Source organism: Cricetulus griseus, chromosome 4 (genome assembly GCF_003668045.3).
Source record: "Cricetulus griseus strain 17A/GY chromosome 4, alternate assembly CriGri-PICRH-1.0, whole genome shotgun sequence".
NCBI classification, from domain to species: Eukaryota; Metazoa; Chordata; class Mammalia; order Rodentia; family Cricetidae; genus Cricetulus; species Cricetulus griseus.
In genome coordinates, this window is record NC_048597.1 from 101,957,141 (window position 1) to 101,977,023 (window position 19,883).

The window sequence follows — 19,883 nt, forward strand, 5'->3', positions numbered from 1 at the left end:
CCTTCACAGCAGCTCTCTCTCGCTCTAGTGTACATCACCCAAGAATCGCTCGCTCACAGGACTTTAGACTTTAACCTCACTGTGCCTCAGTCTCCCCATCTGTCAAGGTGGGATGAGAACATAAGCCACTGGCACATACCACGAGGCTCGGTGGTGTTCACAATGCACAATGCCATCACAGGGCCAGGGCACAGTGTCTTTTGGTGGTTCAAGCCAGTTCAAGTTCAAGCCAGCAAGGCCTCATGACACAGGCCTGCCATCCCAGCTACCAGAGAAGCTAAGGCAGGAGGATTGCAGGTTTAAGGCCTGCGCAGGCTACAGAGTGCAACTTGGTCAGACCTGTCACAAAATAAAAGTAACAAGGCAGGGGCTGTAGCTTGGAGCCAGAGCACTCACCTGGTGTGCAAGGAACCCTGGGTTCAATCCCCAACACTGCAAGATAGAGAAAAGTGGGGGAAACAATAGTAACCATTCAAAAACATATGTGGGGTGGTGCCTTTTAACAAGAGTCTCACTACACAGCCCTGGCCAGCTTGGAACTTACTATTTAAACCAGATGACTTTAAATTCTCAATCCTCCAGTCTCTGCCTCCCTGTGCTGGGATCACATGCTTCATCTAATACTTTTTAAACAGAGAAACTGCATGTAAAATAACCCACCTCGATTTCTGATTCCCCTCCAAGAATATGACTTCTCTGGCCATGTGACCACAACTGGTCCTCTGCCTGCATTCAGCCACAGTCCCCACCAGGTCCTCTCACACCTGAGCCTGATCTGCCAGGCTCCCTGTGTGGCTGGATCTCCATTTTCCCCTGGGGGAGGTATCTGGGGTGTCTAGGGGACCTTGAGGGTCACCCTGGGGAATAGAGACAGGGATGGTAAAGACACAGGAACATGTGGACACAGACGCTGTGCCAAGAGAGTAGCCTGGGCTGAGTGCCCAGGAGGTGGACCTTTTGGACCTTCAGAGTGCCCCTCCTGCCTCAGACCTGGTGACAGGTGTGGAACAGGTCCTGGCTCGTGGAACAGGGGTCCTTCCCAGGATCCCAGGCCCTCTCTGCCCCTTGCCACTCTCATTGTCTCTGTAACCCACCATTCTTGCCCTCAGATCGACCAGATGTTCACAGCCTTTCCCCCAGATGTCACCGGCAATCTAGATTACAAGAACTTAGTCCATATCATCACCCACGGGGAGGAGAAGGACTGAGCCCTGAGCCACAGTCTCTGGTGACCTACACCCTGCTCTCCAGCCCAGCCCCTGCTGCCCCAGCCTGCAGGTGCACACCACCCCAAGGCCATGCGCAAATAAACAGGAAATCTTGGATCTAGTCATGGGGGCTGTTGGCTCATTGGTCCTGTATAGCCAAACTCACAAAGTATTTGGGTTGTGTGAAGGCTGCAGGAATCTCATTTCGGAAAAAGAAATGACTTTTGCCTGGCACACACCTTTAATCCCAGCACTTAGGAGGAAGAGGTGGGTGAATCTCTGAGTTTGAGGCCAGCCTGGTCTATGGATCAAGTTCCAGGATGGCCCGTCTCAAAAAAGTTAGACAGACAGACAGACAGACAGACAGACAGACAGATGATAGATAGATGGACAGACAGACAGACAGACAGACAGACAGACAGACAGACAGACAGATAGATAGATAGATGAAAAGAAAATGAGGTTCCAAAAGCTCAGAAATCCATGGGCTTCAGGAGCAGCTGCATCCAAGAGTGGCCAGTACTCTTCTCTCTCTGCCCAAGGTGGCCTTTCCTTAGCTCAGCCCTTAAAGGGCAAGAGTGGGAAGGGGTCTTGGTACAACACAGCATGGGCAGTGGTGGCTCACACCTTTAGTCTCAGCACTTAGGAGGCAGAGGCAGGTGAATCTCTGTGAGTTCCAGACTTAGACTGAGCTACACAGTGAGATCCTGTCTCAAATAAACCAACAAACTAGTGATAGTTCCTGCTCCCCTGACCTGGGCTTTTACATAGCCCTAGAGCTGAGTCCCCATAGATGAACAAAAGATGGGAAACCAACTTCAAGAGAATCCCTGGGACCAAGCATGGTGACATCCAGGGCTAGCCTGGGTTACACAGCAAGGCCATGTCTGAGAGAGAAGGAACTTACAGCCCCATACCCAGGGTCAGATCCAGCCCTGTAATCAATGAGGTGTCTGTGAGCCCCTTGCAGGAAGCTGGGGTTCAAAGGGTGGGTCCTGGGGGATCAGAACCCCCCACCTGTGGTCCTGTGAGTGTCCTTCAGGGACACCCATTCTTCCAGAAGCACTGAGGCCCTGGATTTTTTTGAGCCCCATCCTTCTTGCCCCCACTCCACAGCAGAGCTGGTTCCCAGTCCTCGGAGATCCTCGGCATAGCACCAGTAAAGGCCTGGGGCTCAGAAGAAAACATTTATTCTCTCTGGGTGTGGAACACAACCACTTGCAGCTCAGCCTACCACCTTCTTCTTGGGCTTTAGCTCATCCCCCTTCTCTGACAGGGTGTCCTGTGGATCCTTGCCACGGTCCTTCTGAAGGTAGTTCTCCAAGACCAGCTGCCGGAGGCTACTGTGGTCCAGGGGGTAGTCCACTGTACCCAGGAAAGAGCACTGTGAGCAACTGGGAGTTGATGCCCAGCTCACTTCCTTCCCAGGAACAGTGTCACTCCACCATGCTGGGATGGGCATGGGGAGAAAAGAGCTCCAAGAGCTCCAGACAGAGATGTGCCCTCAGGAAATTCCCAAGCAAGAGTGAGGACCTAGCTGGTTTAAAATATCAATGGCAAAGCTGTACGGCACAACCTCAGTTTGATTGCCAAGCTATCACTACCCAGAGGAACATTTCATTTTAGTGGCTCCCATAGTACTCCACGGTGGGTTAAGTTCTAACTGACTTAAGAGTGAATGGTGTGTGCGCACATTTGTGTATATATGTGTATGAGCCTGTGTGTGCCTACATGTGTGTGACTCCATGTGTGTATGAGTGCATGTATGCATATGTGTTTGAGTATGTGTGTTTTGTGTGTGCATATGAGTGTGTGTATAAATGAGTGTCTATGGGTATGTGTGTGAATGAGTATTTGTGAGTGTGAGTGAGTGTGCATGAGTGTGTGCAAGTAGGTGTATTTTCGCATGTACATATGAGTGTATGTTTATGAGCATATGTGTGTGAATATGTGCATTAGTGTGTGTGTGACTGAGTGTGTGTGTGTGTGTGTGTGTGTGTGTGTGTGTAGGGTTCTTTGCTTGTTTCTGGCTTGGGACTGCAGTGAACATGTTCCCACTTCCACTCTGACCCTCAGTTTCCCTAAGTATATATTCCTGTCTGTGTTTTCAAACAGGTGGTCACAGTGTGATGATGTCACTCAAGGAAGTAATGAGGGAAACTGAGGCTTGGCCCACAGACCCTGTGGGGACTCGGACTCCTTAAGGGACTCTATCTAGTGGCTGCCTGGATGGCAGTGACCAAGAACTCACCCTCTTCAAGTTTGTCACTGAAGGTTTCTGACCCAAACACAGGGGGCATGACCTTTGTAGGCTCCATGACCTTGAGGAGGGCAGAGCCACCCCAGAAAGGGTTGACAAAGGCCTGAGGGACATCAATGTCAGGTCCCTCTGCATCCTGCAGGCGCCGGAAGGACTCCAGAATCAGCAGGTCATTGGTCTTCTTTTCTATGATAGCTGGAAGGCAACAGGGTCAAGGTCATGGCTGCCAGCCTGGGTGGCCGTGGTTGTAACAGAGAGGGAGGGATGGGAGCTTGTTCACCCTCTCCTGGCCACTGGCTGCGAGAAATTCTGGCCTCATGAAGCACAAGAATCTCTCATTAGGCAGAGCAGCTCATGGGACCACACAGAAGGTCTAAGGCATACAAACACCAAGAAATCACGGTTTCTCGGAAAGCATGGTCCAAAACCAGTTCCTTTAGTGTTGACAATGAGAAGGCAGAAAACCAGAGTTCCACTGTAAATTAAAGGCAAGGCCAGCCTGACCTTCAGGCCCTTGTTTATGCCATTCCTTCTGCCTGGGATACCTTACGTGGGTGCTGGGATTCAAACTCAGGCCATCTGCAAGAGCAGTTGGTGCTCTTAATCACTGAGCATCTCTCCAGGCCCTATGGCTTAAATTTCAAGAATAGAGGGCACCATTCATGCTAAGCTGTTATGATCTGAGTTTTCATGCCACCTCTTTACCCTGAACTTGAAGCCAAACCTGGAATTGCAGAAGGCAGTTAGCAAGCTTTCACTACATACCAGGCCCCACTCTGAGCACTTCATTTCCTTCCTTCCAATCAGGATTTTTATTCTTTTTTTTCTTGTCCTATTGCCTTGGCAAGGATTACTATTCAGCACTAAATGAGCTCAATGGGAGATCCATCCTCACCTTCCTAATCTTAGAGAAAAAACATGAGGCTCAAGTATGAAGCGTGTGTGTGTGTGTGTGTGTGTGTGTGTGTGTGTGTGTGTGTGTGTGTGTACATGAATGCATAAATACATGTGTATAGGTACATGTATGTATGCATGCATGCTCAGGCGTGTACATCTGTGTGTGTTGTTTGCATGTGAGTGCCCACATGTGTAGAGTGTTTGTGTTTGTGTCTCTGTGCATGTGTGTGCATATGTCTGTGTGTATAGTGTTTGTATGGGTGCCTTGTGTGTGCGCACATGCACGTGTATATGTGTACATCCATGTGTGCGTATGTGTGTGTACATGTATATGTATAGTGTTTGTGTATGTGTGTAAGAAAGTTCCCTTCCAGTTTTAGTTTTTCTCATTAAGGGGATTGAATTTCACTAAATTGCTCTCCCGAGTCAATCATCACCAACTACCCCATATTTAATCCTCCCAATAACCCAGTGAGATAGTTTACCCTCACTTTAAAGGTGAAAGAAGCTGAGCACAGAGAAGGTCAGGAGCGTGGCCAAAGTCACACAGCTATAGGCGAAGAATCAGGATTCGAACTCAGGCAGGCTGCACCATGGCTGTGCTCACTACCAACCAAAGAAAGAGTTCTTGTATATGGCCACAGAACATGCTGGAAAGAGTTCCTAATTGCTGGGTGGGGCCCATCTCAGCTCACCAAAGTACTGCTGAAGGTTGCTGTCTGTTATCTTCCCAGTCTCGCCCAACTTCCCCAAGATCTCCGTGGCGTCACAGTTAATCTTCTTAAACAGCTTTTCCACTGAGTTCTTGAGATCCTCCAGGGTCTTGCTCACCTCCTTGTATCTGCTCTCAAAAGCATCTGCGTCCTCAGTGGTCTTCTTCAGTTTCTCCTGGGGGCAGACAGACACCAGGTCCGGCTTGAGGCTAGGGACTCTGTGCGGGTGACTGGGGGACCCCAGACAGGTTTGCAAACCACAGAGTGTATGCGATCAAAGAAATGAAACTTCCTTTGTTTGCCATTGGGCAAACAAAATTAAGAAAAAACAGACAGCTAAGCATGTAGCTTGGTCGGCGAGTGGAGCACTTGTGTAAACCCAGAGTGGTGTGCATGCCTGGAAATCTTGCACTCCGGAGGTGGGGGCAGGAGGATCAGGAGTCCAAGGTTTTCCTTGTCTACACAGCGAGTTTGAGGCCAGCCTGGGGTACATAAGACCCTGTCTCAAAAATAAGTGATTGCTCTGAGTCCTAACCTGTGCTCCTGGGTAGAGAGGAGATGGTGAAGGAAAAGGGGTGAGGAGGGTGCTGGCATGAGAGGTGGAGACACCTGAGAGCCCATAGCTCCTGGGATGGATTCTCCTGCTGGAGTATTTGCATTTGGAAGGGAACCACATTCCCCACGCTCCCCTGGCAACCACCATCACCCCATGAAGACAGGAAACAGTAAATACAGGGCCAGGAAGAGGAGACCCTAATGAAGACTCTGCTAGTCCCAACCCCAAGGAAGAGTCTGGGATTCTAGGCACCCACAAGCAGAGGGTGTGAGGACAGGCTGGGGACTGCCTACGGAGGCCAGCCTGAACTACGGCAGCTCCCCAGCCTGCCTTGGGTCTGAGCCACAGCGACTCTTCCTTGGCCTGAGCTTTACTGCCCTCCAGTGGCAGAGTCGAGAATGAAACCACCAGCCTGGTCAGGATACAATGCAGAAATGAGCCCCAGGGAAGATGCTCAGGGATCATAACTGTCATTTGAAAAGGAGTAGCCCAGGCTGGCCTGGAGCTCTGGATCCTCCTGCCTCAACTTACTGAACGTGGGCATGACAGGCACACACTCCACACCCAGCCAGTCAGGTGGGATTCACATCTTACCCCAGTGTGTGTTTTGTTCATTCTCCCAACTCCTTCATGAGAGAACCTGTTTACCCCTGGGGGTGGCAGTGTGACACTGCTACAAGTCCCATAAAGAGTCATTGTTCATGTCCTGCGAAACACCTGGAGCTTCCTGACTCAGCCAGTGTGGCCTTCTCACCACCTCCACACTAGTGGGGGATGTCCTTCTGTGTATATGTTTCTCTTATTGATTGGTTAATAAAACACTGATTGGCCAGGCAGGAAGCATAGGCAGGGCAATGAGAGGAAGGAGGAGGAGGAGGAGGGAGAGGAGGAGGAGGAGAAGGAGGAGGAGGAGGAGGAGGAGGAGGAGAGATGCCATGTGGCAGAGGAAGGAGTAAAAGTTCTGGACCCTTCTCTGGTAAGATAAGACCACATGGAAATACTTAGATTAGTGGAAATGGGTTAATAATTAAGAGAGCTAGCCAATAAATAAGAAGCCTAAGCCATCAGCCAACAGGTTATAATTAATAGACGCCTGTGTGTTCATTTGGGGTTAAACGGCTGTGGGACCAGGCTGGAAAGAAACTCCAGTTACACCCACCTTCTTGCTGCCTGAAGCTGTGTGTGATGGCTGGGCTGGAGGCTGCTGTAAGGCAACTACCAGACATCCTTGGGATGGAAACCACACACCAAGCTGGCAGGTGACATCACAATGACGCCCACCCTCCCATCCTGGAAGTGCTGATATTCAGCTTCTTTAACAGAAAATAAACTTCTCACTTTCTCAGACTCCTAGGGTGTCAGCAGGGTAGAGGAACTGGCACTCACCTTCAATCTCAGCACTGGGGAGACAGAGCCAGGAGGATTTCTTTGAGTTTTAAGCCAACCTTGTCTACATAGTGAGACCCTGTGCCCCACCAAATAAAACCCGTACCCCAGGATATCTTGGCTCCCTAAGGTTGGTCAAGCCAGTTTTACCTCTACCGGCCTGTTTCCTCAGCTGTGAGGATCATGAGTGACACCTGCTCCCCAGGGTGGTGAAGGGAGGTGGGGCCAGAGGAGCACACATAGCATGGTGTCTAAGGACTATCCCGGGAAGCACTTGCACGTGGGGTGTGGTAGAGGGAGGAACTAGCATGCAGGAGGTTCTGGGTTTGATTCCTGGCACAGAAAGGAAGGGATGGGGGAAGGGGAAAGGATGTAGGTTGGTCTGTGGTCATTATTACTGCTGGAAATGATGGAGCTGGACCACGAAGGAGACAAAAGGGGAAACGGAGGCAAAGATGTGTCAGGGTGGAATTGCAGTTCCAGGATTGGCTTCGACCCCCTGAAAAGGAACAGGTGACAACAGACAGGTACAGGAGGCTCCCCATCCCTCCATTGGCACCCAGCTCACCTCCATCTGTCTGAGGATGTTCTTGGTGCCCTGTTCAGAGGATTGTTGCTGTGACCTCAGGTTGGTGATGTCATCCTGCTCAGGACAGAAGGGACCAGTGAGGAAAAATGGCAGCTACCCTCCCTACTGCATCTAGTCCTACTCCAGTGCTGGGTAACCCATCAAGGAGCCTCACCTACCCCCTACTACTCCCCAGGAGTTCCGGACTTCATCCTCCCTGAGAATCATCTACAACTATCTAGAGTGGTGGTTCTTAGCCTTCCTAATTCTGCCACCCTCTAACACAGTTCCTCATGGTGTGGTGACCCCAACCTTAAAATGATTTTCACTGCTACTTTGTAACTGTAATTCTGCTATTGTTAGGAATCATGGTGTAAATATCCGTGTTTTCTGATGGTCTTATGTGGCCCATGGGGCCGTCTAGAACAGATCAATCAACACAATCCTTCACATCCCACTTGCACTAATTCGTAGTCACCAGACATACGAGGGCCTTCAGGACTTGAAACGTGGCTCCCACCACTGGGCATCTTGGGTTTCTGTTGCATTACAGTGTACGGAATTTAAACAGCTATGTGTCACTAGTGGTGTCTTCACAGGACCCAGCTGCTTAACCTAGCTTCTCTCAAGCTCTCATAAGAATCTGAGTCAGATGGCCAGGATCACTCAAGTTCCAGGTCTGGAGCCAGGCAGAGAACCAGCCTTTCTGACCAGACCCCAATGCAGTGTGCCACAGTGTGACACAGAAGTCCCTATCCCAGTCTCATCTCCAGACACAGTGAGGAGACAAACTTTCTGAGAGGTGACAAACCAACCTCTGATAATAAATTCAAAGGGTGTGTGTTGGGGGTGTGGCACACACACAAACGGCTAAATGCCCATCTGCAGAGCAATGGGTATATGGTAGGGCCTGGACATGTGCATTTTGGGGTACAGTATTTCCCCAACTGACACGAGCCCCAAACTCTAAATTACAATTCCCTAAAACAGACAAAGCAAAGAACCTGCAGGCTACAGTGCTGGTCACAACATCACAGTAAAAATAGGGAAACTGAGGCCAATAGAGGGAAAGTCCACCTTAACCCAAGCCCTCAAAGGTCTGTGTGTTGCGAACATTTCCACACAGAGGCCACACAGCGCTTTTCCCAGAACAGCCTGGACCACAAAGACCTTCCTGCAATACCACACACAGCCACCAGAGGACAGTGGCCATGCACTCAAGGGGGGGGGCGGGGGGGGCACTAAAATAACCCAACAAACCCAAATCCTAGAGCAAAGATGCTTCCTGGTGACTCATGCCTGAAATAGCAGCAATCACCATGCTGAGGCAGGAGGATTGCTGTGAGTTCCAGGCCAGCCTGGGCTAACTAGTGAAGCTTTGTCTCAAACAATACTAAGCAAAACAAGAAGGCAGCCAGGGCCCCAGGGTAACCATCCGAGCAGGAGTAAGAATAACCCAGAGAGTCACTGAGTTTCTCCTTCAGATTGCAGACTACTGAGACAATGGACCCCAAGGAGAAGCTGAAGCTCAGCTCTCCCGTGGTGTGATGACGTTGGAGACAGCAGAGCCCTTGAAAGGGACAAGCCAGTTAACTTTGAACAAGGGGAAGACAAGGGACTGGTATGCTGTCCTCAACACCCCACAAGTGGGAATTTGCCTCCATAAACATGGCAGGGCTCATGGGGAGGCATAAGGAATTCCCCAGGTGACAAGTGGGGCAGGGTCAGGCCTAAGGAATATGACCTCATCAGAAAGGGCGGTGGGGGAGGGAGCTGGGGTTGGGGTTGGGGGTTGGGGGTCGGTAGGGCACAGTCAGAAGGAACCATTGGAGGAGGGGGTGTGTAATACAGCTAGGAATGGCAACTGCAGGAGGGGTTGGGAGTCATCACTGAGCCAGGTTCTGAATGGGCTGGCACGTGGCATTAGGTGGTTTGGACTCTGTCCTGGGCAAGTGTTCAACTCCAGAAGCCATCTGTGTTGTGGGGAGTGAGGAGGCCCACGAGCCAGGTAAGTATGAGACACTATGGATTTGGTAAAGGTAGTCGGGTTGTTTATTCAGGCCTTGTCAGAGTAAGCATAACCATTTCCCTCCCGCTCTGAAGCCAAAGGTGGCAGGATGGGAGAAGGGGAGACAGGAGGGTCCCTGGGGCTCCATATCTAGATAGCATAGCTCAATTGTTGAGCTCCAAACCCTATTGACAGATTCTTTCTCCAAGGAATGAAGGAAGATGAATGAAGGTGATGGCTCAGAGATTAGGAGTACTAATTAGAGAACCAGGGTTTGATTCCCAGCACCCACAGGGTAGTGCCCAACCATCTCCAGCTCCAGGACATCTGATGCCCTCTTCTGGCCTCTGTGGGTACTGCATGCACGTGGCACACAGGCAAAAAACATCCGTAAACATAAAAGAAATTTTTAAAGTACCTTCCTAGCTCATAGCCCAGAGTTGATGGTACCTGCCTCATTGGTGACTGTCATGCTTGGGGTAGGGACATGTCAGAATCAGGGCACATGGACATTGTCTGCAGAGCAGGTGGATGGGTCAGGAACCACCCTGGGGAAGGCTGTTTGGGATAGGCAGATCCTGTCCTCCCAGGCCCTGCAAGCCACGTACCTGGATCCGCTGGGTCTTCTTGTGCATGGTCTCCATGTCATTGTTGAGCTCAGTGACATAGGTGAAGCGGGCAAAGTTCTTTTCCTCCTTGGCCAGGAAGTCCTCTGTGAGCTGGTTCAGGTTCCCGTTCTCGGCCAGTTTCAGCAGCCGCAGGTGTGCCACCTCATAGCTCTCAAAGCTCTCGCCCTTGCTTTTCTTCCCGTGTTTCTTAGACTTGGCAGCTGTAGAGGGATGGGAGAGAGAAAGACCACAGGGGGTGTGGAAAGGGGCACGGGCTCCCTGTTCTCATCACTGTCTTGGGGACTTTGCCTGGAGATGAGGCAATTTTGCTTGTGACCCACATCAGAAATATCTTAAAAGGATCTGGGAAAGCTGATGAGTTATTTGCAGCTCAAACCCAAGGACCTGAGTTCGGACCCCAGAACAGGTAAAAAGCTGAATGTAGTAATGTTTGACTGTAATCCCAACCTGGCAAGGGGGAGACAAGTGGATTCCCGGAGGCTCGGTGGCCAGCCAGCATAGCTGAACCAGTACACTCCAGGTTCATTGAGAGATGCTGGCTCAGGTATGCCTGTGAGGTCTCGAGTAGTTCTCGGTGTTAAGACTGACAGCAGTGGACATATCTGGGATGGAATTTTGAATCTCCCACTTAGTTACTGTGGACATTCTTGGCTAGGTTATGTGTTACTCTGAGCTGCAGGATCCTTTTCTGGAGCTGGGGTGCTGTAGAAATGCCTACTTCTTGGTATAATCCCAAGGAAGGGCCACATGGAAACCATGCATGCCAGGCACCTAAAGTAGAGGATTACACAGACAAGCTGTAAATGGACAGGTGGCTGACAGGAAAGAGTGGAGGTCTGAATGGTGATTTGGACGAGAGAAGTGAGTAGATGGAGAGATGAAGAGAAGGCCCAAAAGATTAAAAAAGAAAGAAAAATCTTGTTGTGGCCTTTGATTTATTTTAGAGATAAGGCATACACGAGATTTCTCAGAAACACTTGTAGCAACACAGCCCCAAGTGATAAGGTAGGAAAAGGCAGGAGAAACAAAACACGAGCAAGGGGATGAGTTGGGCATACTTAGTTGCACAAGGCCCTGAACTCAATCCCTAAAACGAAGATCAAATATACCTTCTGGGCAGCCGTCCCTAGTTTTCATCCCCTTTGTGTCTTTTCCATTTGATCATTTTGTTTTTTTTACCATTTCACATAGTACATCCCAGCCATAGACTGAGTCCTGATAGGACTCCAAGCAAGCCATCAGACCTAAACAGGGTCTAGTAGACACCTGGTCCTTAGGTCTCCCCTAAGCTACAGACAGTCTCAGGGTGAAACAACATTTGCAGACAAAACACAGGCAAGAAGCAGTTATATATGAATCACAAGACAGCTGCACTTCCAAAAGTCAAAATAAGTTCTCAGTGCAGCTAAGAAACAAACATCTCTCAGTAGAGGTATCCCCAGTACTGTATGGCACAAACTATCCTAAAAGTGTGTTCACTGTTAACCTGAGGGTTAAGTTTAACCAGGCATGCTGTTTTCATTGACTGTGATTGGCAGCCCTACTATGAGAGAAAGAGAGGGTGGGGCAGAGGGAAAGGAGATTATGGCCTATACCTGCCTCCTTCTTGGCCTGCTCCTCGAATTCAGTGCGGTCATTGAGTTTGACAAGCAGGAAGGACTTGAGTTTGGTCTCGTGAGCATATAGGCGCTCCAGCTCACGGATCTCCAGGTTGTACTGAGAGATGTCCTTCTTCTGCCGCTCCTTCATGGCGGCCATCCGAGCCATGGCTTCCACCCTGTGTGGAGATGGCAGATGGGGCTTAGGGGCCTAGTGTACAGAGGACTGCACGCCTGCCCAGTGGGCATGGCTTTGTTTGAGGTTCTTTGCAATTTTTTTCTGGTGATGAACACCAAACTCAGGATCCTACCAGAGCTGTGAGTCTAGACCAACCCCAGGAAGTGACTTTCCCGTCACCTCTTTACTGTTAGCAACAGCTGCATCAGTAGTCCCATCATCCACCACTAAGACAATCACCACCACTATCACCACCACCATAGCCAATATCAACACCATCACCATCACTGCCATCATCATCATTATCACCACCATTGCCACCAGAATCCCTATCACCACCAACAACCTTATGACCATTGTCACCACCATCCTCATCACCACCATCCTCATCTCCATCCTCATCACCACCATCCTCATCACCACCATCCTCATCTCCATCCTCATCACCACCATCCTCATCTCCATCCTCATCACCACCATCCTCATCACCATCATCACCACCATCCTCATCTCCATCCTCATCACCACCATCCTCATCTCCATCCTCATCACCACCATCCTCATCACCATCATCACCACCATCCTCATCTCCATCCTCATCACCACCATCCTCATCACCACCATCCTCATCACCATCGTCACCACCATCCTCATCACCACCATCCTCATCACCATCATCACCACCATCCTCATCACCACCACCATCACCACACTGTCACCATCATTATTGCCTTCATCATTACTTATTCTTTGCATTCATGGATTAGTTTCTGTTCTTTACCACCTACATGGATCCTACAATACAGAAGTGATGGAGGGAAGAGTCATCCCCAGACATATCTGACTCTAAGGCCTGTTCTCCCCATAGCCACATTCTGTGCCAGGAAAGACTTAGATGGATAAAGATAACCCCCGCACCAGACCAGGACCAGGGACCATGTAGGGGACAGAGAGCTGGAGTCCCAGCTCCCCTATCTGCACTGTCCTGCACAGACTCCCTATTTGTTCTGAGACACTAATTACTCATGATGTGGGGGAAAGGATGGAAACACCAAGCTTTATGACACCCTGATGGTCAGTGTCCAGAGTTGCAGCTGTTGTGAGTTATGGTCCTGGCATTTAAGAGGAGCAAATGGGAGCTGAGAGGTGCTGAGTTGGGAGCTGAGCCTTCCCAAGCACCTCTGCTCATAGGCCAGGGCAGACTGTTCGATGGCTATATTCATGGTCTTCTGCTGTATCTGCAGACGCCGCTGAAGCTGCTGGTAGACATGGTCGTAGGCGGCCTTCTCAAAAAGGAGATCCTCAATCTCCTTCCGGAGCTGGGCGTTGGAGGTCAGCATCTTGTCAAAGTGGACAGTAACCTGTGGGGAGGCTGTGCTTCAAACAGGGTCTCACACCCAAACTGGATGATCCTGGAAGGATGTCAGGGCCCTGCTGCTGCCCACTGAGTGAGCAAAGCACACAGCCCACCCAACTATGATGACGTGTCTCCTTCATCCCTTTGGAGGCAAAGCCACCCCCAATTAAGAGCACCTAATTTTAAATTGAGGAGATTTGAGAATTCAAAAACTCCAGATGTTTTGATCAAATCAAATCTTTAAAAGACACTTTTAAATCCCAGCACTTGGGAGGTAGAAGCAGGCAGATCTTAGTGAGTTTGAGACCAGCCTGATCTACATAGTGAGTGCTAGGACAGTCAGGGCTATGTAGAAAGACCATGTTTCAAAAATACCAAAAACACAGCCTGGTCTACAGAGTGAGTGCCAGGATAGGCTCCAAAGCTACACAGAGAACCCCCGTCTCGGAAAATAAATAAACAAATAAATAATAAAAAAATATCAAACACAACAAAACAAGGCAAAAAAAAACAAACCAACAAAAACCCACAACATTTGGGGTCTGGCTAGAAAAATATCAATACAGATCAGGTTTTGAGAAATATTAACAAAACATTCATTTTGTAAGATGTGGGAATGAGGGTAGGGGTGGGGTGAGGGTGGGAATGAGGGTAGGGGTGGGAGATGAGGGTAGGGATGAGGGAAGATAAGGGTGGGGTGGGAATGAGGGTGGGGTGGGGGATGAGGGTAGGGGTGGAGGATGAGGGTAGGGGTGGGGGATGAGGGTAGGATGGGGGATGAGGGTGGTGTGGGGGATGAGAGTGGGGTGGGGGATGAGGGTGGGGTGGAGGATGAAGGTGGGGTGGAGGATGAGGGTAGGGGTGGGGGGAGGTAGGGGTGGGGATGAGGTAGGGGTGGGGGATGAGGGTGGGGTGGGGGATGAGGTAGGATGGGGGATGAGGGTGGTGTGGGGGATGAGAGTAGGGGTGAGGGAGATAGGGTGGGGTGGGGGATGAGGGTGGGGGTGGGGGATGAGAGTGGGGTGGGGGATGAGGGTGGGGTGGGGGATAAGAGTAGGGGTGAGGAGAGATAGGGGTGGGTGGGGGATGAGGGTAGGGGTGAGGGGAGATAGGGTGGGGTGGGATGAGGGTGGGGTGGAGGATGAGGGTGGGGTGGGGGATGAGGGGGTGGGGGATGAGGGTAGGGGTGGGGATGAGAGTGGGGGGGGATGAGGGTGGGGTGGGGGGGGTGGGAGGTGAGGGAGGGTGGGGGGAGGTGGGGAGGGGTGGGGTGCTGAAGCTTCAGAGAGCAGCCTGTCGCCCACCAGGTTTAGTCGGGTCTCCAGAATGTGGATCTGTTTCTGCAGTTTCCGAGGGTTGTTGGCCTCCTGTGTCTTCAGGAAGATCTGCCTCTGGCTGCTAATCTTCCTCTCCACCTGGACAATCTGAAAGAGAGCGAGACAGGCGGCGAGCATTGTACCGCACCAGCACCCACCCTCCCCAGCGGGCATAGGCTGACCGTTCCGCAGGGCAATGAATGGGCTAAAGCAAAAATGAGATGGACTCGTCCCGTGAACAGAGCTCTGACTTCTCTCTGAGCCCCACTCCATTCAAGTGATTCTCACCCATGGCGGGGAGTGAATCTTCCCACTGTTGAACCAAACTTCCCCATCTGTCCAGCCCCAATAGCCATGGTTTCTAGAGGAAATGGCATTGGCCTCAGTGGTGGTGAAACTTGGTTATTAACCCAATTAAACTAAGAAGAACCTAGAATGTGGGGGTATAACACCTCCAACTGCTTTGGTGACACCACTGTGACTTCCCAGTGCCCACCTGGACATTCCCTACATGTGCAGTTTCTCTGCTTATGAATGGGACTGGGGAGCTGGAGAGATGGCTCAGCAGTTAAGAGCAATGGCTGCTCTTCCAGAGGGCCCAGGTTCAATTCCCAGCACCCACAGGGCAGCTCACAATTGTCTGTAACTCCAGTTCCAGGGGATCCAAAGCCCTCATACAGACCTACTAGCAGGCAAAAACACCAATGAACATGAAATAAATATTTTTTAAATGAATGGGATTGGCGGGGGGGGGGGGGGGGACTCTTACAGAAGTCACCAGACATGGTGTCATTGTATACACTATGGGAAGACTGTCCTTTGATGTATCTGGAGCTTTCCCATACTTGGTCCTTACTTTAAAAATCAGGCCATCAGTACTGCACGGATGTGGTTCTGGGAGTTGCAGATACCAGAAGCCCATATTGCAGAGCAACACCTGGCTAAAACCTAGATGACTTTCCACATGTGGATAGTCTCTGACTGCATCAGTTACTACAGCCTTTTGGAAATTGACCCATGGCTTATTGCTACAAATAAAGGTTTATTGGAAAAGCCAATCACTTTGTACTGCCTGTGGCTACTGCCTTGGTGCTACATAGCTGGAGTTTAGTTTCCACAGAGGCACTGTGGCTCAGAAAACACAAACATGACTGTGGGGTCTTTTACAGAAAAACTTCACAGGGCCTTTTAGATACGTTGGACCAGAGTGTTCAAATATAAAAACGCATTTGAATTTAGTGTCATTTGCTACTTGATCATCTTACTCAGGCACCATTTATTGATTTAAAATGAATAAATAAAGGACTATAAACACAGTTCAGTGATGGAGAGCTTGCCCGGCATGCACAAGGTCCTAAGTTCTGTCCCCAAGGGACTTGGAGAGGACTTAAGTTTGGGTCCCAGCACCCACATCTGCTGTCTCAGTAATTCAGTTCTAGGGCATCCAGTGCCTTCTTCTAGACTCCATGGGCACTGCCTTCCTATGCACACTCACACACAGATACAGGCATAGATACATAATTTTTAAAATCTTACAAAAAAAAAAAAAAACAAGAGTAAGGGTGGCTGGGTATGATGGCACACACCTTTAATCCCAACACCTGGGAGGCAGAGGCAGGTGGATCTCTGACTTCAAGGCCAGGCTGGTCTACAGAGTGAATTCTAGGCTAGCCAAGACTACAAATATATATCTCAAAAATAAATAAATACAAATAAATTTAAAAGTTACATACTTCCAAAGCATAATAGCTCAGGGTAAGTTCCCTTTTCCATGAGGAAGGATTGGGACACAGCAAGACCTGGCCAACATCACCATCCAGGAGGGTGGCACTAATGATGGGTGGTGTTGAGTGACTATTTTGAGCCAAAGAATCACGTTCAGAACGACATGTGCATCCCATGGCCCATGTGAGACTATCCAGAAGACTTTTTTCTTGCCATAACACCTGGCATTGTTCCAGAGAAATGCTACCCACCATCTCAGTGCCAGAACCAAAAGATAACAGCCCCTCACTAACCCATGATTGGTGAATAGCATGAAGGAGGGGGGAACTAGCGTCATTCGAAACTAATGGTGATCTTTGTTACGGCCCTTGCCCGTGTCGGTTGATGCTGGGGTCGGTTCTGAGTCTTAAGGTGGCCAGGCACACGCAGGGTTGATGGAGTTGTGTTCCCATGCTATGTTCCACTCTGCTTAGGGCATCATGGGTGTGCTGTCCCTGTCCCCTTGTGCTTGGTCTCCCAGGGAAGCCTCACCTTGTCATCCAGCTCTCCCAGAAGCACCTTCATGGATGTGATAAGTGCCTCATAGTCTCCCTTGGTCTGCAGTAGGACACGCAGTTCCATGAAGTTTTTCTGGTTCAGGTCTAGGTTCTTTGGAGACTTCACGAGGCTCAGAAGCAGAGTGGTCTCTGCCTGCTCAGCTTTCAGATTCTCAATTTCCTTACTGAGGGGAAACAGTTTTGACTTAACCTTCAGCAGCAGCCCCTAAACCACCTTCACAGAACCCATAGGGTACCCTACCCCAAAAGGAGCCTGGAGGATGATCCAGGCCCCCATGAGAGGAAAACACTTCAGAACTGGGAAGTTAGGTCCACATCTGGAACCCCATGTCCCTGATCCCAGTCATTCCCATCTCTCCACTCCCTGAGGAGTGCATGCTTCTAGAAGACTTTCCTGGTGCCTGTCAAAGCCCTTCAGGGGGGGTTGGGAGTGGGGGGCAGTTGGTAAAGTTAAAGTGCTTCCTGTGTGAGCATAAGGACTTGAGGACTACCCAAGCACCCATGCAAAGTCAGGTGTTAGATGTGCAGGCAGGAGTACCCCTGAGGTAACTGTTCCTCCAGTCTCTCCTAGTCAGGGAGCTCCAAGCTAACAAGAGGCACTCTCTCAAAATAAAATAAAATAAAATAAAATAAAAACAAGATGGGGCCAGGCATGGTAGTGCACACCTCTAATCCCAGCACTCAGAAGGCAGAGGCAGGTGGATTTCTGAGTTCAAGACCAATCTGGTTTACAGAGCAAGTTCCAGGACACAGGGGCTACACAGAGAAACCTTGTCTGGAATAACAAAAAAAAAAAAAGCAGTAGTCAGTGTGTCCAGGAATGAAACTGATTGGACAATCTACAAAGACAATAACAAGGGACCAAGGGATGCACTGTCAGGAGACTAGTGAACCCTTGGCCCACTTCCAGTGTGCGCGAAAACCCATATACTTCATTTTATTTAACTCAATACCATTTCAGAGGCCAAGTGGGACCAGTGAGGCTAGCAGCTGGTTTTCTCGGAGGCTTCTGGGGCTTTCCTCCCCTCAGGTCCCTCTTGGAGGGAGGTCCCTTGTTTGTTTGGTTGGTTGGGTTTTTTTGTTTTGGGGGGTTTTTTTTGGTTTTTTTTTTTTTTGTTTTTTTGGGGTTTTTCGAGACAGGGTTTCTCTGTGGCTTTGGAGGCTGTCCTGGAACTAGCTCTTGTAGATCAAGCTGGTCTTGAACTGGAACTCACAGAGATCCGCCTGCCTCTGCCTCCCGAGTGCTGGGATTAAAGGTGAGTGCCACCACCGCTCGGCCTGAGAGGGACCTTGTTAAGGTGGGAGGAAAACGTGTAAAGGGGCTCTCACAAGTAAGAGCATGCCCATGCTTTCCTTTTAAAATGTATTTATCTTGAGACAGAGTCTCACTACGTAGCCCTGGCTGGCCTGGAACTCTCAACATAGAGCAATCTGGCTTCAAATTCAGAGATCCACCTGCACCTGCCTCCCAAGTGTTGGGATTAAAGGTGTGCACCACCTTGCATGGAAATGTAATCCTGTCGTTTTTTATTTATATGGGAGTGGGAGTGGTAGGAGTGCCTGGAGAGGCTGGAAGACAGTGATAGAGCCCTTGGGGCTAGGATTACAGGTAGCAGGAAGACAGCTTTGGGTGCTGGGAACCGAACTCAGACCTTCAAGAGCAACAAGTGCTTTTAACTGCTGAGCCATCTCTCCAGCCTTCACTTTTTTCCTTCTTTTTTCAACGTGTATTTATTTGTGCATGATGTATGAACATGTGCGTGGGTGTTGGGATGGTACATTGTGCATATGCAGGTCAGAAAACAACGTGGGATTCAGTTCTCTAGTCTCGTGGGTCTCTGGGATCTAATTCAGGCCGTCAGACTGGGAGTCAGGCTGAGTCATCTCCCCAGCCTGAGACATTTCCTCTTGTTGGGTATAATGAGCGCTTTTCCAACAGATGGCGGTAAAGTGCTCTGGGCAAAAGACTTCTAAAAATTGACAAGAGATGTTCCTTAGGGATCAGCCTTGCCCGGAGTAAACACATCTTTGGGAAACGGAAGATCACCTCCGCTCCCTCCTCTGAATTCCAAACATCCAGACAGCGAGGGTGGATGGAGGCCGGCTTCTGCCATTGCAGAAAGGGGCTCACAGCCGGGTCCCCCAAATTGCAAAAGGCTGGGCCCTGCAGAGGCAGCGTGGGAACATCCCTGGTGGCACCTGCTGGAGGATGGTCACGCCCACGAGGCATCCTCTGACCCCGCCCCGTCACTGCCACAGCTAGCTTGACAGAGTAGACACCTGAACCAATCAGGTTCTCCCTGGGGTGGGACCGGGATTGGTAGCCGAGGACGCGTCTGCGAGGCCCTGGATGGGGCGGAGGGACAGGGGCATCCGCTAGAAGAACAGGGTCTGGTTGAGGGCCACCTGTCTCCCGGGGGCCTCCAAGACCTCTTGGATCCTGCTCACTGGGTGTCCTCCTGTGCAGCTCTAGAGCGCAGGATAGAAGGTCCCCGGCCCCCAGGTGTGTTCAGGGTATGTAGTAGGCCCGCCTGGGGTCACCCCTCTTACTATTGGCTGGCCATCATGCTCTGGTTGCGGAAGTTGAAGGACTTTCTGCTCTCCACCATCTTGCGAAACTGCTGCCTTAGGTTCCTGAGCTCTGCCTCGGCCAGCTGCTCTTTGGCCTTCTCGGAAAGTTCCGGAAGGGTCTCAGAGACCTTCCTCCTGTGTTTCTTCACCTGGGCGAGATGGAGCGTGAGGAGGCCCAGGTGGTCAGAGAAGTCCTCAGGTGGCTACCAGGAGAGGGGGAAGTCCGCCCCAGGGTGATGTCATCTGCTTGTCTGTCACAGGGGAGACCCACCCAGGGCTGCCAGGTGACAGTCGAACTCGCTGTGGGGGTGCCTTGCTGAGTTGAGAAGGTGTTCTTTAGGGTCCTGAGTTCAAAC

At 50.4% G+C, this 19,883-nt stretch overlaps 2 protein-coding genes across 2 annotated transcripts in view; one reads left to right on the plus strand and one right to left on the minus strand.

Moving 5' to 3' along the window:
* The window catches only part of Myl2 (myosin light chain 2), a 5,492-nt gene extending 4,284 nt beyond the window's left edge, over positions 1-1,208 (plus strand). The window contains exon 6 of the mRNA XM_035444373.1: positions 1,110-1,208. Coding sequence (XP_035300264.1) covers positions 1,110-1,208 — 99 coding nt within the window. The remainder of the gene's footprint in view (positions 1-1,109) is intronic.
* Positions 1,209-2,382: 1,174 nt separating this feature from the next.
* Ccdc63 (coiled-coil domain containing 63) lies at positions 2,383-19,714 on the minus strand. The gene is made up of 10 exons (XM_035444327.1): positions 19,507-19,714; positions 16,931-17,120; positions 14,663-14,782; positions 13,181-13,362; positions 11,821-12,002; positions 10,205-10,425; positions 7,589-7,663; positions 5,061-5,253; positions 3,460-3,663; positions 2,383-2,573 (listed from the first exon to the last, which is right to left on the minus strand). The coding sequence occupies exons 1-10, from the start codon at positions 19,563-19,565 to the stop codon at positions 2,434-2,436; spliced, it is 1,566 nt and encodes a 521-aa protein (XP_035300218.1). The 5' UTR covers positions 19,566-19,714; the 3' UTR covers positions 2,383-2,433.
* Between the last annotated feature and the right edge of the window lie 169 nt (positions 19,715-19,883).

Bases quoted from the DNA above. Each gene is read 5' to 3' on its own strand.
- Ccdc63 (XM_035444327.1), bottom strand. From the start codon at position 19,565: ATGGTGGAGAGCAGAAAGTCCTTCAACTTCCGCAACCAGAGCATGATG. The intron at 14,783-16,930 runs GTGAGGCTTCCC...GCTCTCTTTCAG, and splicing joins TGGGAGAGCTGGATGACAAG to ATTGTCCAGGTGGAGAGGAA. The intron at 3,664-5,060 runs GTGAGCTGAGAT...GTTGCCTTCCAG, and splicing joins CAACCTTCAGCAGTACTTTG to CTATCATAGAAAAGAAGACC.